The sequence below is a fragment of the Rhinoraja longicauda genome, chromosome 3, assembly GCF_053455715.1.
Source record: "Rhinoraja longicauda isolate Sanriku21f chromosome 3, sRhiLon1.1, whole genome shotgun sequence".
Classification (NCBI taxonomy): Eukaryota; Metazoa; Chordata; class Chondrichthyes; order Rajiformes; family Arhynchobatidae; genus Rhinoraja; species Rhinoraja longicauda.
This window is the reverse complement of record NC_135955.1, coordinates 890,417-908,430: the sequence shown is the minus strand read 5'-3', so window position 1 is coordinate 908,430 and position 18,014 is coordinate 890,417. Positions and strand designations below refer to the sequence as shown.

At 42.6% G+C, this 18,014-nt stretch overlaps 1 protein-coding gene across 12 annotated transcripts in view; it reads right to left on the bottom strand.

The window, feature by feature from the left end:
* The window catches only part of LOC144611663 (nipped-B-like protein), a 323,382-nt gene that overhangs the window by 201,306 nt on the left and 104,062 nt on the right, over window positions 1–18,014 (bottom strand). For 7 of the 12 annotated variants that reach the window (XM_078430871.1, XM_078430886.1, XM_078430895.1 and 4 more), the window contains exons 6-7: window positions 6,746–6,900; window positions 5,978–6,103 (exon numbers count right to left, since the gene is read on the bottom strand). The exons of 1 other annotated variant lie outside the window; for it this stretch is intronic. In XM_078430871.1, the coding sequence (XP_078286997.1) occupies window positions 5,978–6,103; window positions 6,746–6,900 (281 nt within the window). The remainder of the gene's footprint in view (window positions 1–5,977; window positions 6,104–6,745; window positions 6,901–18,014) is intronic. 4 more of the 12 variants (XM_078430920.1, XM_078430944.1, XM_078430957.1 and 1 more) reach the window with 1 other exon arrangement.

Genomic DNA, 18,014 nt, shown 5'->3' with positions numbered 1-18,014 from the left:
CAACATTGGGAACATTTTTCCTGCATCTGGCTTTCCAGTCCTTTTATAATTTTATATGCTTCTATAAGATCCCCTCTCATCCTTCTAAACTCCAGTGAATACAAGCCCAGTCTTTCCAATCTTTCCTCATTTAACAGTCCTGCCATCCCGGGGATAAATCTCGTGAACCTACACTGCCACTCCCTCAATAGCAAGGATGTCCTTCCACAAATTAGGAGACCAAAACTGCACACAATACTCCCGACATGGTCTCACCAGGGCTCTATACAACTGCAGAAGGACCTTTTTATTCTTATACTCAAATCCTCTCGTTATGAAGGCCAACATGCCATTAGCTTTCTTCACTGCCCGCTGTACCTGCATGTTTACTTTCAGCGACTGCTGTACAAGGACACCCAGGTCTCATTGCACCTCTTCCTCTCACCTTAAAGCTATGCGTTTAATATTAAGCATTATTGTGGGAAAAAATGTTCTGACTGTCAACCTTATCTATGCCTCTCATTATTTTTATAAATCTATCAGATCTCCCCTCATCCTCCTGGGCTCCAAGGAATAAAGCAATCGCCTGCCCAACCACTCCCGAAGGCTCAGGCCCTCAAGTCCTGGCAACATGCTCATAAATAGTCTCAGTAGCCTTTCCAGCTTAATGGCATCTTTCCCATTGCAGAGAGACCAAAACTTACACAGTATTGCAAGTGGGCCTCACTGACGACTTGTGCAATTGTGACATGACGTTCCAATTTCTTGAATGAAGACAACCAAAAACTTTCTTTACCACCTACCTGCATGTGTTTTCAGGGAACTGTGCATTTGTACTCTTAGATCCCGCAGTTCTACAACACTCCTCAAGGCAGGTCATTGTGCAGGTTACATGGTTGATTTCCCAAAAAGCACCAGCTCCCAGCCAGTTCTGAATCCAAACTACCAAGTCACGGTGAATGCTATTCATCTTAATCCTCTGGATCAGCCTACCCTGAGGGACCTTGTCAAGTGCCTTATTAAAGTATAGAAACAAGGAATTGCAGATGTTGGTTTACCAAGGAAAGACCCAAAAAGCTGGAGTAACTCAGCGGGGTAGGCAGTATCCCAGGAGAACATGGACAGATGATGTTTCAGGTGCGGACCCTTCTTCAGACTACCAGTGGGCTGACCCAATGTGTCTTTTTGTGTTTTGTGTGTTATTTTAAATGTCATTTTGTGTGTTACTTTATCGAAATCCTTGTTGACAATATCCACGGCCCTCCACTCAATCAGCTTTGTCGCCTTCTCAAAAACTCGTTTTTAACACATGAAATATAAAATAAATGTAGTTACCCAGATTCCGAAGAAGTGCAGGTTTATAGGTTAATTGGCTTCAGTAAATTGTCCCTAGTGTGTATGATAGAACTAATATACGGTTGATTGCTGGTGGGTGTAGACTCGAAGGACCTGTTTCCACGCTGTATCTCTAAACTAAACTAAAACTAAATATTTGACCGCGTGGGCTTGCTCTGGTTTTCTCACACATTCGAAAGATATGTGGGTTTGTAGATTAATTGGCTTCTGTAAATTGTGTTTAGTGTATAGGATACAAAACTGGGCTAACATAGAACTAGTGTACGGGTGATCGCTGGTCGGTGTGGATGGTGGTCCGGAGGGCCTGTTTCCACGCTGTGTAGAGTCATAGAGTGATACAGTGTGGAAACAGGCCCCAGGAAACAGTGGAAACTTACCCACACTGGCCAACATGTCCCAGCTACCTGAGTCCCACCTGCCAGCATTTGGTCCATATCCCTCCACACCTGTCCTATCCATGTGCCTGTCTAACTGTTTCTTAAACGTTGGGATAGTCCCAGCCTCAACTACCTCCTCTGGCAGCTTGTTCCATACACCCACCACCCTTTGTGTTAAAAAGTTAACCCTCAGATTCCGATTAAGTCTTTTCCCATTCACCTTGAACCGATGTCCTCTGGTCCTCGATTCCCCTACTCTGGGCAAAAGACTACCTGAGCTATTCCTCTCACGATCTTATACACCTCTATAAGATCACCCCTCATCCTCTTGCACTCCAAGGAATGGAGTCCCAGCCTACTCAATCTCTGCCTATACCTCACACCCTCGAGTCCTGGCAACATCCTCGTAAATCTTCTCTGTACCCTTTCCAGCTTGATAACTGTATGTCTAAAGCTAAAACTAATCTCTAAATTAAACACTTTGAGTGCATTGTGTACAGTCCTGGTACCTACACTTCAGAGAGAATGTGGGAGCAAAAGAGAGAGCAAAGTAGAGATTTACCAGTTTGTTACCAGGAGTGGAGGGTTGGAGATATAGGGAGAGATTGGATAAGCTGGGCTTGTACTCACTGCAATGCAAGAGACTGAGGGATGATCTTCTAGAGGTTTATATAATGAGAATGGGCATAGATAGTCAGAATGTGTAAGAAGGAACTGCAGATGCTGGTTTAAACTGCAGATGCTGGTTTAAACTGAAGATAGACAGAAAATGCTGGAGTAACTCAGCGGGACAGGCAGCATCTCTGGAGAGAAGGAATGGGTGACGTTTCGGGTCGAGACCCTTCTTCTGACCAGTGTGAACGGGTGATCGATGGTCGGCGTGAGCTCAGTGGGCCAAATGCCCAGTTTCCATGCTGTATCGCTAAACCTATGTTCAATGTTCTCCTCAATGCCTTGGCTTATGTAGACACAAAAAGCTGGAGTAACTCAGCGGGTCAGCCAGCATCTCTGGAGACAAGGAATGGTTGACGTTTTGGCTCGAGACCTGTGTGCGATTGTATACTTGTGTGCTTGAGCATGTACATGTGTGCGCGAGTGTGTACATGTGTGTTGTGTGCGTGCATGAGTGTGCGTGTTTGTGTGTACAAGTATACACGTGTGCGCTTGAGTGCGTGTAAGTGTGCGTCAGTGTGTACAGGTGTGAGTGTGCACGTGAATGTACGTGTACGTGAGTGTATATGTGTGTGCGTGAGTATGGGCGTATGTGTGCATGTGAATGTCCGTGCGCATATGTACGTGTGCATTTTGTACACCCACGTGTGTGTGTGAGAATGTACACGTGGGTGAGGGGGTTTTGTGCATGTTAGTGTGCATATGTGTGTGAGTGTATGCACGGCTATGTGTGGGGCGGTGTGTGTATGCACGTGTGTATACATGTGCATGGTAGTGTGTGTGTCTATACATTTGGGGGGTTGCATTGGTGCATGCATGTGTGGGCGTGCGTTAACACACCTGTGTGTGTTTATGTGAGAGAGATGCAGAGCCGGCCATGAACTCTGGATTGACTAGGCTTATATTCACCGGAATTTAGAAGAATGAGAGGGGATCTTATTTTATCACATGTAAAATTCTTAAGGGATTGGACAGGCTAGATGCAGGAAACATGTTCCCAATATTGGGGTAGTCCAGTACCGGGGGGGTCACAGTTTAAGAATAAGGAGTAGGCCATTTAAGACTGAGATGAGGAAAAACTTTTTTACCCAGAGAGTTGTGAATCTGTGGAATTCTCTGCCTCAGAAGGGCAGTGGAGGCCAATTCACTGGATGCTTTCAAGAGAGTTAGATTTAGCTCTTAGGGCTAACGGAATCAAGGGATTTGGGGAAAAAGCAGGAACGAGGTCCTGGTTTTGGATGATCAGCCATGATCACAATGAATGGCGGTGCTGGCTCAAAGGGCCGAATGGCCTACTCCTGCACCTATTTTCTATGTAACACAATTTTAAGTTTGGTGCTCTTGCAGAAGAATACTTTGAGCAGAAAATCCAAAGGTGCTGCTCATAGAATTATATTATTGGTTGTTCATGATGAAGAGCTTGCATCTATTTTTGCTACTCTGCATTTCTGCCTCAATGACAACACTATAAAGACAAACTGGGACAGTCCTTGCATAGTAAGTGGTAGAGCTCCAGGAGTGTTGAACAGCGATCTAGCAATACAGATGCAGGTTATCCAGAAAGTGATGTATCAGCAGATAGTGTGGCGAAAAAGATGTTTGGCACGATTGGCTTTATTGGGAAGAGTACTGAGTACAAGTGCTGGTACATCATGATACAGCTGTACACGTCATTGGTGAGATTACACTTGGAGTACAATGCACAGTTCTGGTCGCCCAGCTACAGAAAAGAAGGTGTAAATGGTGTAGAAGAGATTCATATAATATGAACCACACAGGAAGAGGACCTTCAGCCCACAATGACTGTGTGGAACATCATGCCAAGTTAAACTAATTTCCTCTCTCTGCATGTGATCTATATCCCTCCATTCGATGCAAATCCATGTGCTAATCTAAAAGCTGCTTAAACACCAATATCGTTATCTGCCTCCTCTATCATCATCCCTGGCAGCACATTCCAGGCAACCACCAATCTGCCCCACACATGTCCTTTAAACTTCACATCTCTCACCATAAAACTGTCTATACTTCTCATAATATTAGTTCTGTCAGGTTTCCCCTCAGCCTCCAACGTTCCATAGAAAACAATGTAAGTTTGTCAACCCTTTCCAAATTGGTTACAACGTCAAATGCAGGCAGTATTGTACACCATCTTGAAATCCTTCCTGTAATGGGGAGGCCAAAAATGCACACAATACTCCAAATGAAGCCTAAACAAAGTCCCATACTTCAACCAATGAAAGCAAGCATGCCAAATTATATTCATTCTCATTCTCTCTCATCATTCTCTCTCATTCTCTCTCTCTCTCTCTCTCTCTCTCTCTCTCTCTCTCTCTCTCTCTCTCTCTCTCTCTCTCTCTCTCTCTCTCTCTCTCTCTCTCTCTCTCTCTCTCTCTCTCTCTCTCTCTCTCTCTCTCTCTCTCTCTCTCTCTCTCTCTCTCTCTCTCTCTCTCCTCTCTCTCTCTCTCTCTCTCTCTCTATCCAACCTCCCTACTACAACACCTCATACCTACTCGGATTAAACTCCATCTGCCATTTTTCCGCCCATCTTTGTAGCTGACCTATATCCCACTGTATAATGTTGACAACCCAGTTACTTTTATATTTCCATAATCTGTCTACATATCTGTTCCTCTATCTCCCACTAGTTATTTGGCCTATAGCATAATTCCTTCAGAGCGATCAAGTGATTGCACTTTTCTTACTTTTGAGCTCTAATGGACGAGCCCTCCAGTGTGACCCTCCTGAGTGCCACCTTCCTCGCTCTGCATGTGACATTCTCCCTAATTGGTAAAGTAACTCCACCTCTTTTACGTCCCTCTCTATTAAAACGTCATGGCCACAACATCATGGTTCTACGCACTGATCCAGTCTCTAACTTCACAGGTGATAAAGAAAACAAAAGTGAATGTCAATGCCAACAAAAGGGTGTTAGATATAGAGAAACCCTTTTGTCTTTGTCATCTGCGAACCCATTCATATATCACCTGTATTCATCTATTACTTGCCATCTCTCCCGTCTAAAGGATCTCGACCCAAAACGTCACCCATTCCCTCTCTCCAGAGATGCTGCCTGTCCAGCTGAGTTACTCCAGCACTTTGTGTCCATCTTCAGTTAAAACCAGCATCTGCAGTTCCTTGCTACCCATCTCTTTTCATATTCATATTTCATATTTTTCATATTATTTTATTTATTTTATCTCTTTTCCTGCTTTCTCTACCCTACAATTACTCAGAAGGGTCCCAACCCAAAACGTCCATTTCCTCTGCAGATGCTGCCTGATCACTGAGTTCCTCCAGCACTATGTGATTTGTTCAAGATTCCAGCATCTGCAGTTCCTTGCATCACCAATGTAATGAAAGAAATGCCTTAACCACCAGGGATTTGTACTCATGCTTAAATCAAGCACCAATACACAATCACAGCGAGCCTTCCAACCTACCTGAAGATGGGATTGGCATTACTTGGTTCCCCTCCCCCTTGTGTACAGTAATGGTAATTTTGGACATTGCACAAGTATTTGCCACACTTCTCCACTTGTTTCATGCCCTGCTAGAGTTATGCAGGACGACTGAAATGCCGCATTCTTTACCTAGTGTGGAGGTTGACTGCTGCTGCTGAGGAGAAGGCTGAGTCTGGACTATCAGACAGGGTTGCACAGGTCTCTGAGGACTCCCAGAATATGTAGGGCCTGATACCAGAGGGGAACCATGCAACTCTGAGGATGGAAAAACAAGAATTCAGAACTGAGCAAGAATTACGACCCACCTCATTCTCTTCTCGTTCACACAGCCCAGAAAAAATAATCTAAATACAGGTAGCAAGAATTTTGATTTCCCCCAAAATAAAGCTCACTAAAATTTGGCTTTCTTAACACATCTCCTCTTGATTCAGGAAAGCTCACTGAGGAAGTGGCTGCGAGGAAGATAAAAAGCCTTGCTGTAAAGTGGGCTGGGAAGAGCTTTATCTATTAGCAGCATACGAGAATTTGTAGACAAGGAGTAAACACATCAACTGTGTAGAAATATGGGTGTTGGAAGTGGGGAAATATGGAAACCTTTCAGGAAGGCCTGTCTCATCCACCTTCGAGATCCATAAGTTATACCAATTACCTTCTGGCAAGCTTTCCATGAAATACATATCATTAGTCCATCAAGAGGTAAACTATGATATAGTATACAACCTCATCTAGAATGGTCGCAAATTCATAATCCTTCTACAAATAGTTAATTTGGGCATGCCGGCAGCCCAAAGGCTAAACAGCAGTCCGAGTCAGGGAAATATTGTCTACTGGTCAATTGTGGCATAATAGTGTAAAATTATACATGAACATATACATCAAAATACTCTCAGCGCTTACCTTGCTGTATTTGCTGATGCTGTGGGTAGCTTGGAGGATGCTGTGGATATTGGATGTAACCTGGAGGGCTCTGGGGAGCATATGGACTGGGTACAGGGCTGTTCTGTTGAGTTATGTATCTGTTGGTAGAACTTGACTGAGGTGGCGCAAACCGACTGTAGACAAATAGGAAACATTGTTTACCCAAATCTCCACATTTAGGCAGTTCATCTGCAGCAAAGATTGGCAAAATCAAATAGCAAGTAGTTTTGTCTTCATAAAGCAATAATGCACAAGGTTACAACCATTTCAAAGTTCCCTACTCAGTGCCAAATTATTCACTATGATTTCCTCTGCTATTTGCAACAAACCACTTTTGCATCATCTCTATTCACTGTATCAGTCTTTTAGCCATGGTTTCGTTTTCAACTGACTGACGAAGGATGCAGTGGTCTCTGCCGCAACGTTAAATTGGAAGAACCTGCTGTTCTCCTGAGAACAAAGATTGAGAAAATATTTCATTGAGAGCGTATATGATCAAGGACACAGCTAAATAAGTCAAAGAGAGAAAGAAGCCTCACTCATGACAAAATGTTCAAGAATCAGCAGACACAGATTCACTGCCTATATGGGGTGTCGAAAGAATCCAGAGATTTCTAAAGGGAGTAGGATAATCTGCAAGTAGCCAGCATTGACTCCACAACTGAAAGACCTATTCATGTACTCCAACAATTCTTTTGATTTACACGAACATACTTGTATTCCAAGTCCCAAAGTCAGCAATACTGAACTAGCTGTTAGATTACTTGCATGCCTATTTCACGCTAATCTACTCTCAACCTCTTCCAAAATAATTTCCCAGGATGACTGATATCAGCAGGGTATGCATCGCTATGAATACCATAAGTACAGCTTGCTTCAAAATAATATTACCCAAAGAAAGTGGCTGCATTTTAAACAGTTTCTATACTAGTCATAAACCACCTCTGAATTCTTCAATCAACACAAAACTTTTTTTTGTCTCAACTCATTATTAAAAATAAACATACCTTAATTTTATCATAATCAAATTAAAACTACAGGAAGAAACAGGCCACTGCGCTTTTTCAGCGATTCTGCAATTCATCACAACTCCACTGATTTGTGACAGAACTCCAATAACTGCTTTCTCTCTAATACTTGGACTCAGTATTAGTCTCGGACAGTATTGGTCTCGGACTCAGTCCGGCAAGTTTCGTAAGTTCAATTTCAGTCACTAGTCTTTATAAAATGCTTTACGAGGTCCAAATAATTAACATCTACAGAAATCTACTTGACCACTACTTGAATTGCTTTTCAAAATAAAATCCAACTTTATCAGGCCTAACTGGTTCTTGACAAATCCTGGCTCGGCTTCATTGATTAACTGAAATATCTCCATGCTTAACAATTTTTTAAAGTGCTTGAGGAACTCAGTGGGTCAGACAGCATATGAGAAGGGAAAAATAAATCGACAGAAAAGGTTTCAAGTCAGTTTCCTTCATCTGAAGGGTCCAAACCAAAAACGTTGTCTGTCTGTACGTTTCCCTCTACAGATGCTGCCTAACCCACTGTTCCTCCAGTTCTGATTATTGTGCTCAAGATTTCAGCATCTGAAGTTCCTTCTGTCTCTTAAATGTACATGATTTCCCAACAACACAAATGTAAGAAACAAGGAACTGCAGATGCTCGTTTACAAACAGAACAAGGGTCCTAACTCATAACGTCACCTAACCATGTTCTCCTGAGATGCTGCTTGACCCGGCAATTACTCCAGCACTTTGTGTCTTTTCTAAAAACACAACTGTTAGGTTTATTTCTCTCACCTTTGTTTAATAACAGGGAGATGTGCAGTTTTCACATTTAAATGAATGTTCCTGAATAGAGAACTTTGCAGAGGTTTCTAGTGAGTCCATGTGCATTGCTCTCACTGATGTGCTACAGAGCCCTTTTGTATCACAAACTTCTGGGTGTCCTAGTGCATCAGTCACTGAAAGGAAGCATGCAGGTACAGCAGGCAGTGAAGAAAGCCAATGGAATGTTGGCCTTCATAACAAGAGGAGTTGAGTATAGGAGCAAAGAGGTCCTTCTACAGTTGTACCGGGCCCTGGTGAGACCGCACCTGGAGTACTGTGTGCAGTTTTGGTCTCCAAATTTGAGGAAGGATATTCTTGCTATTGAGGGCGTGCAGCGTAAGTTCACTAGGTTAATTCCCGGAATGGCGGGACTGTCGTATGTTGAAAGGCTGGAGCAATTAGGCTTGTATACACTGGAATTTAGAAGGATGAGGGGGGATCTTATTGAAACATACAAGATAATTAGGGGATTGGACACATTAGAGGCAGGAAACATGTTCCCAATGTTGGGGGAGTCCAGAACAAGGGGCCACAGTTTAAGAATAAGGAGTAGGCCATTTAGAACGGAGATGAGGAAGAACTTTTTCAGTCAGAGAGTGGTGAAGGTGTGGAATTCTCTGCCTCAGAAGGCAGTGGAGGCCAGTTCGTTGGATGCTTTCAAGAGATAGCTGGATAGAGCTCTTAAGGATAGCAGAGTGAGGGGGTATGGGGAGAAGGCAGGAACGGGGTACTGATTGAGAGTGATCAGCCATGATCGCATTGAATGGCGTTGCTGGCTCGAAGGGCTGAATGGCCTACTCCTGCACCTATTGTCTATTGTCTATTGTCTAATGCCCTCTAATTTCTGAAACTAGCTGAACTGTAGGGTTCTTCCACGTGGCTTTTAAATCTTATCAGTGTTTTGAAAAATATGTCCAGAATGTGGCTTTGGATGATTGTTGCTCAAAAAAATTCAACTAATAATTTTAGTAGAGGCAAGTTTTTTTTTAAACATCAGATTTTCCACTTATTTTCCTTTATCGTAGTTACATCGGGCCTGATTGTGATTAAGTTGGAGTCTGAGTGAAAATTTGTAAAGAAATTGGCCATTGTAATGGCACGTAATTTAAGATTCCATCATACCTTTTAGGCTTCTGCACCCAGCAGAAAGAACGGCACAATTCCAGAAATGTTTACATTTAGGCAAGGATGGAACATTAAATTCATTTTTCCCTGACCAATCCATAATGAAGTAACCCACCACAAAACAAACATGAGGTGAAACCAGAGGATGATGGGCACTAGCTCTATTATTATGAGATTTAACAAAGTAACATGTAAATGATGCTTAGCAGTTTCAATTGACTCTGAAAGACTGGAAGATATTCAGTAGGATTTCTGCAGGACTGGTTCAGAGTAAACCGCTTTTTCTTGACATGTACAAAGTAAGGAATGCATAATTTCAAATCTGCAACTGACAAATCTGAGCAAGCAGTAGATATAATGAGAGTGAATAAATTAAGTCAAGGAGACTAACAAGCTGGTATAGTGAAAAGCATGCATAAGAAAGAAGCTTTCAGAAGAATTGTTCTGACAATTAATTACTAAAGTTCTTACATCCTGAATAAAATCATGTCCTTAACTGCTAACAAATCTTAAACATTGTTAATGCCCAAAACATTCAATGGAAGTGTCTGTGTGCAGCAACATCTATATTGCCCTCAAATGGTCACCAGAATCCTTCAGGAAATCTATAGGATCACTAAACTCGGGAGAGGCTGCAGATTTAACCAGGCTCTTCAGGTAGTGTGCCGTTATGTCAGATGGTGAAAACTTGAAATTTTACAAAACCTTAGCCACAACTAGAGGATGAACTGTAACAAATGAGAATGTGCATGGCCAGAATTCAAGAGGCCATGATGCACTGTGTCTAAGATTTAATATGAAAAAAAATGTGGCAGGAAATATACAAATGAAATTAGATGATTTTAAGACAGTTCACACAACTGTAACTGGTGTAATACTGCAACTTAAACTGAGAGGAAGGATGACACAAAACTACAGATAGAATCTAGAGCAGAAAACAAACTGCTGGAGGAACTCTCAACTGGTCAGGCAGTATACATGGTGCAAAATGGACAATAGACGTTTCGGGTCGAGACGCCTCCAAGTTTCAATGCATAGACCTGCAACCCTGACAATTTCTGGCAGGTAATTTACAGGATGGAATTCTAAGGGAGAAGATGTACATATATTCAAAGAGACATAGGACAATTTGGAATATTCAGCATGGCGTTATGCCTGGGAGTATAGTGGATGTACAAGTGGACAGAGGATCAAGGGAGACAGAGGAACTGAAAGAAATTTGCATTAGGCGAGAAATAATATTGGGTAGACTGATGGGACTGAAGGCTGATAAATCCCCAGGGCCTGATGGTCTGCATCCCAGGGTACTCAAGGAGGTGGCTCTAGAAATCGTGGACGCATTGGTGAACATTTTCCAATGTTCAATAGATTCAGGATCAGTTCCTGTGGATTGGAGGATAGCTGATGTTATCCCACTTTTCAAGAAAGGAGCGAGAGAGAAAACGGGGAATTATAGACCAGTTAGCCTGACATCGGTGGTGGGGAAGATGCTGGAGTCAATTATTAAATTTGGATTTGGATAGCGGTAAAAGGATTGGTCCAAGTCAGCATGGATTTATGAAAGGGAAATCATGCTTGAATAATCTTCTGCAATTTTTTGAGGATGTGACAATAAAATGGATGAAGGGGAGCCAGTGGATGTAGTGTGTCTAGACTTTCAGAAAGCCTTTGATAAGGTCCCACATAGGAGGTTGGTGAGCAAAATTAGAGCACATGGTATTGGGGTAGGGTATTGACATAGATAGGGAATTGGTTGGCAGGCAGGAAGCAAAGAGTAGGAATAAATGGGTCCTTTTCAGAATGGCAGGCAGTGGAGAGTGGAACCTCAAGGCTCGTTGCTGGGGCCACAACTATTTACAATATATATTAATGATTTGGATGATGGAATTAGAAGTAACACAAAGCTGGGTGGCAGTGTGAACTGCAAAGAGGACGTTAGGAGGTTGCCGGGTGACTTGGACAGGTTAAGTGAGTGGGCAGATGCATGGCAGATGCAGTATAATGTAGATAAATGTGAGATTAACCACTTTGGTGGCAAAAATAAGGAGGCAGTTTATTATCTCAAAGGTGTCAGATTAGGTAAAGGGGAAGGGCAACAAGACCTTGATGTCCTTGTACACCAGTCACTGAAAGTAAGCGTGCAGGTACAGCAGGCAGTGAAGAAAGCTAATTGCATGTTGGCCTTCATAACGAGAGGATTTGAGTACAGGAGCAAAGAAGTCCTTCTGCACTTGAATAGGGCCTTGGTGAGACCGCACCTGGAGTATTGTGTGCAGTTTGGGTCTAATTTGAGGAAGAACGTCCTTGCTATTGAGGTAGTGCAGCGTAGGTTCACAAGGTTAATCCCTGGAATGGAGGGAGTGTCATATGAGGAAAGATTGGAAAGACGAGGTTTGTATTGACCGGATGAGAGGGGATCTTATAGAGACGTATAAAATCATAAAGGGACTAGACAAGCTAGATGCAGGAAAAATGTTCCCAATGTCGGGGGAGTCCAGAACCAGGGGACACAGTCTAAGAATAAAGGGGAGGCCATTTAAAACTGAGGTGAGATGAAACTTTTTCACCCAGAGAGTTGTGAATTTGTGGAATTCTCTGCCACAGAAGGCAGCAGGAGCCATTTCACTGGATGAATTTAAAAGAGAGTTCGATAGAGCTCTAGGGGCTAGTGGAATCAAGCGATATGGAGAGAAGGCAGGCACAGGTGTATGGTCAGCCATGATCACAATGAATGGCGGTGCTGGCTCGAAGGGTCAAATGGCCTCCTCCTGCACCTATTTTCTATGTTTCTAGGTCAGTCTCACAAATTCGAGTCATTCTTGAAGTAACTAGGGCAGGGCCATAGATGTTGTGTACATGGACATGAGCAAGGCCTTTGATAAGGTTCGACAAGGTAAGCTACTGGTTTTATTGCATGGGAGCCAGAGAGATCTGGTGAATTGGATATATAATTAGTGTAATGATAGGAGGCTGAGGGTGATGGAAGGTTTTCTTTGGACTAGCGATGTGCCCCAGCGATCAGTACTGGGCCCATTGTTGTTTGTCATCCGTATCATTTGGATGAGAAAGCAAGCTTAATGAGCTGGTATCAGAGGGAGGATACTAGCTTGGATGGTATCAGAGGGAAGGTACTACCTTGGATGGTATCAGAGGGAAGGTACTAGCTTGGATGGTATCAGAGGAAAGGTACTAGCTTGGATGGTATCAGATGGATACTACCTTGGATGGTATCAGAGGGAGGATACTCGCTTGGATGGTATCAGAGGGAAGGTACTAGGCTTGGATGGTATCAGAGGGAGGATACTACCTTGGATGGTATCGGAGGGAGGATACTACCTTGGATGGTATCAGAGGGAGGATACTACCTTGGATGGTATCAGAGGGAGGATACTACCTTAGATGGTATCAGAGGGAAGGCATTAGCTTGGATGGTAACAGAGGGAAGGTACTAGCTTGGATGGTATCAGAGGGAAGGATACTAACTTGGATGGTATCACTGAGAAGATACTAGCTTGGATGGTATCAGAGGGCAGGTACTAGCTTAGATGGTATCAGAGGGAGGATACTAACTTGGATAGTATCACTGAGAAGATACTAGCATGGATGGTATCAGAGGGCAGGTACTAGCTTAGATGGTATCAGAGGGAGGATACTAACTTGGATAGTATCACTGAGAAGATACTAGCTTGGATAGCAGGTTGGCTGAATGGCAGAAACCAAAGAGTGGCAATAAAGGTGCTTTTACTGGTTGGCTGCCAGTGATTAGCGGAGCTCCGCAGGAGTCGGTGCTGGGGCCGCTACTCCATGATGTATATTATTAATTCGGATGAGGAAATTGAAGGTTTTGTGGCCATGTTTGCAGATGATACAAAGATAGGCAGAGGGGCAGGTTGTATAGAGAAAGCAGGGACTCTGCAGAAGGACTTGGACATGTTGGGAGAGTGGGCAGCGAAGTAGCAGATGGAATACAGCATAGCAAAGTGTGGAGTTCTGCATTTTGGTAGTAGGAATAAAGGCATAGATTATTTTCTAAATGGGGAGAGAATTCAGAAATCGAAGGTGCAGAGAGACTTGGGAGTGCTGATGTAGGATTCCCAAAAAGTTAATTTGCAAGTCGAATTGATAGCAAGGAAGGCAAATGCAATGCAAGCATTTATGTTGAGAGGACTAGAATATAAAAACATGGATGTAATGCTGAGACTTCACAAGACAATGGTCAGACCACATTTGGAGTATAGTGAGCAGTTTTGGCCCCCATACCTGAGGAAGGATGTACTGGCACGGAAAGGTCCAGAGGAGGGTTTACGACAATGATCCCAGGAATCATTGGGTTCACATAAGATGAGAGTTTGACAGCACTGGGCCTGGACTCACTGAAGTTTAGAAGGATGAGGGGGGACCTCATTGAAACTTACCGAATAGAGAAAGGCTTGGATAGAGTGAATATGGAGAGGATGTTTCCACGAGTGGGAGAGTCTAGGACCATAGGCCATAGTCTCAGAATAAAATGACGTATGTTTAGAAAGGAGACGAGGAGGAATTTCTTTAGTCAGAGGGTGGTAAATCTGTGGAAGTAATTGTCACAGACGGCTGTGGAGGCCAAGTCAGTGGATATTTTTAAGGGGGAGATTGACAGATTCTTGATTAGTAAGAGTGTCAGGGGTTGGGAGGCGGCAGGAGAATGGAGCTGAAAGGGACAGTCATGATTGAATGGCGGAGTAGACTTTGCTCCTAGAAGTTATGAGCTAATAAGCATGCAGATAACACCAAAGTAGGTGATATTGTAGACAGCGAAGGTGGTTATCAAGAATTATAGGATTTTCTTCAGCTAGTTAAGAAATCTAAGGAAGGATAAGCAGAATTTAATTCAGAGAAGTGCGAGATGGGGCATAGTGGGAAGTCAAACCAATGCAGGACTTTCACAGTAAACAGGTGCTATGGAGTGTCGTAGAGTAGAGGATCGAGGAGTACTACGTAGATTCCCGAAAGTGGCATCACTGATAGGTTGGTGAATGCAAGTTTTAACACATTGACCTTTGTCAGTGTAATGAGTATAGAAGCTAGGATGTCATTTTACAGCTGTACAAGATGTGGGTGAGGCCACATTTGGAGTATAGTGTTCAGTTTTGGTCACCCTGTTATAGGAAAGTTACCACTAAGCTGGAAAGTGCAGAGAAGATTTATGAGGATGTTGGCTCAGCCATGGCAGGTGGAACTTAATTTGAACAAATGTGGGGTGTTGCACACTGAGAGCTCAAATATAAGGGGAATATATATAACACAAGGATCATGTTACCGCTTTATAAAACGTTGTTTTGGTTGCAGTTAGTGTATTGGTGCATTCTGGTGCCCCATTTCAGGGATGTGGAGACATTAGAGAGAGTGTAGAAGAGGTTTACCAGAATGCTGCCTGGATTAGAAGGTATTAGCAAAAAGGCGAGGTTGGACAAACTTGGATTGTTTTCTCTGAAGTGTCAGAGGCGGAGGGGAAGACTGATAGAAGTCTATACAATTATGAGAAACATACATGGACAGAACCTATTCCCCCAGGATGGTTGTCAAACACTAGAGGCACAGCTTTAAGGTCAGCGGGAGAAAGTTTAAAGATGTGCAGAATGTTGTTTTTTTCACACTCACAAGAGGCGAGTGCCTGCAAGGTGCTACTAAGCATGGTGGTAGAAGCAGATATCACAGCATACAGAGGCTCATGGATATGCCTGCAAGGTGCTACTAAGCATGGTGGTAGAAGCAGATATCACAGCGTACAGAGGCTCATGGATATGCAGGGAGTAGACGTTTACAGATCACATGCAGCATCATATTTGGTTGTGGGCTGAAGGTATGTTTCTATGCTGTGCTGCTATATGTTGCCGGGGCTGTTATCGGGAGACATTGGGCAGGCTTGGAACTTAGTCCTTGCAGCATAGGAGACTGGGGTGAACTTGTAGACATGTATAAAATCACGAGGAGCATAAATAAGATGAATGCAGTCTTTCTCCTAGATTTGGAGAATCTAGAACAAGAGGGCACAGGTTTAAGGTAAGAGAGGAAGTATTTAATAGGAATCTAAGGGGCAACTTTTGCTACATAGAGGTTGGTGGGTATATGGAATGAGCCGCCAAGAGATAGCTGAGACAGGAACAAAGGGTCGGAAAGGTTTAGACGGATATGGATCAAATGCAGGCAATTTGGACCAGCATCTTGGTCAACTTAAATGAGTCGGGATAAAGGGCTTGTTTCCACACTATATTCACACTAGGACAATAAAGATTGGTGCAGGGCCCTCCTCAATCTGAAATGTATTGTAATGACTTGATTAAAAAGGCAACATAACACATCTGAGTTCGCTGATAATACAAAAGCAGGTTGGGAGTGAGATGTGAAGATGCAGAATCGGCAAAGAGTTGTAGGCACACAAAGGGATGGCAGCTGGAGAATAACGTGGGAACAAACTCATTTTAGCAAGAATATAAACTCAAATAATGGCGCTCAGAGAATGGGGTGCACTGGTTTGAGATGGACAAAGTAAACATTAAGTTCAGAAAACAAATTTAAATCCTGATGATATACTGGCTTTTGTTGCAAAATGTAGAGATACAAAAGTGAAGAGGTCTTGTTAAGGTTGTGTAGGGCCTTGATGAAACTGGTTTCCAAGAATGTATATACAGGTAATTCTGCTATCACAATAATGGTCATGAAATAGCTCACGTAAAAGAAAATTATGTTTTAAAAACAATTGTGTCAATGGCAAAAAGTGTATTTCAAACTCAGTTCTTTTCCCCTGCAGAATTTTATAAAACAAAGATTTTAATAGCTACAAGTTACTGCAAGCTAAAATATTAAAGGCTGAATATTATATTATTTTAGAGTATCACTGCCAAGTGTCCATAGAAGAAATTGCTTGTCATTTTCAATGACCATCTTAGGAGAAACTGAAAGTGTGTCCTTAAGAGACAATGGCGTCTGATTATTATGGGGAGATTACATAGAAACTTTTCTTCCATATATAATTTTCCCCCCATTGTTGCAAGTTAACTTCCAAAGTAATTTTTAAGTGGTTCTCAAGTTACCGATCAAATTATGTAATGACCAACTCCTGTGTAACACAAGAAGTAGTGCTTCCTGATTCATTGATCACATTATATCCAATAAGCTTTATTGAAACACTTGTTATAGCAGTGCTACCTGGACAATTTCTTCTTTAAGGAACAGTTCCAAGATTGGCCACAAATAATGGAGTGCAGAAGGAAAAGGTGAGCACATTATCATATCATATCATATCATATCATATATATACAGCCGGAAACAGGCCTTTTTCGGCCCTCCAAGTCCGTGCCGCCCAGCGATCCCCGTACATTAACACTATCCTACACCCACTAGGGACAATTTTTACATTTACCCAGCCAATTAACCTACATACCTGTACGTCTTTGGACGTTATGACATATGACATACGAGATTCTGAGAAGGTAGGTGAGAGGCTTTCTCTAGGGATGTATCCCCGGCTGCTATGAGAGAGAAGGGTGGAGATTGCCAGAGCCTTGACACATATTTTTAACTCTTTATTAGCCAATGATTAGAAGGCAGTAAATGTAGAGCAGCAGATAAGTTTGGCAATTACATACTTGAACTATTGTCAGTGATGGGCAGTTACTGAATGTATTGAATGAATACAATGGAACATTTTGATTACGAGAGATTGGTTAGGGTGGATATATTTTACTTGGATGGAAGGCGTTTGGCATAACCGACAGAAGTCTACAAAATTATGAAGAGCAGATAGGTAACATTTTCGCATGGAATTAAAATGTCGCATGGAATTAAAATGAAGGGCAAGGAATAAGCGATTGTGAGCAGATTTGATCGTTTTATCCAGGGGGTGGTTGGAAGCTGGAATGCATATGAGATGATGGTGAAGGCACTCTCAACATTTAACATGTAGACAAACACTTATATTGCCTAAGCATAGAATGCTAGAGTGGATGTGTTGGCAAATGTAATTAATATTGGGAGGTTTCTATGTTTCTATCTATGTTCTTGATATTTGACATGGAGGGCTATATGTCTCTGTGCTGTATGACCCTAGCTTTGGTTGGACACATGGGGATGGGGTGATGTGGTGCACAATTTTTGAACAAGGATACAGCCATTTGAACTGAATGTTACAAATCTTGGAAATTCATGAATGCTCATTTGTCCATGAATTGAAGCCAAGATAAGCTGATGTTTGGATTCTTATGGGAAAGTGGATGAGGTGGAAGCTCATTTCTGATCTTATTGATTGATGGAGC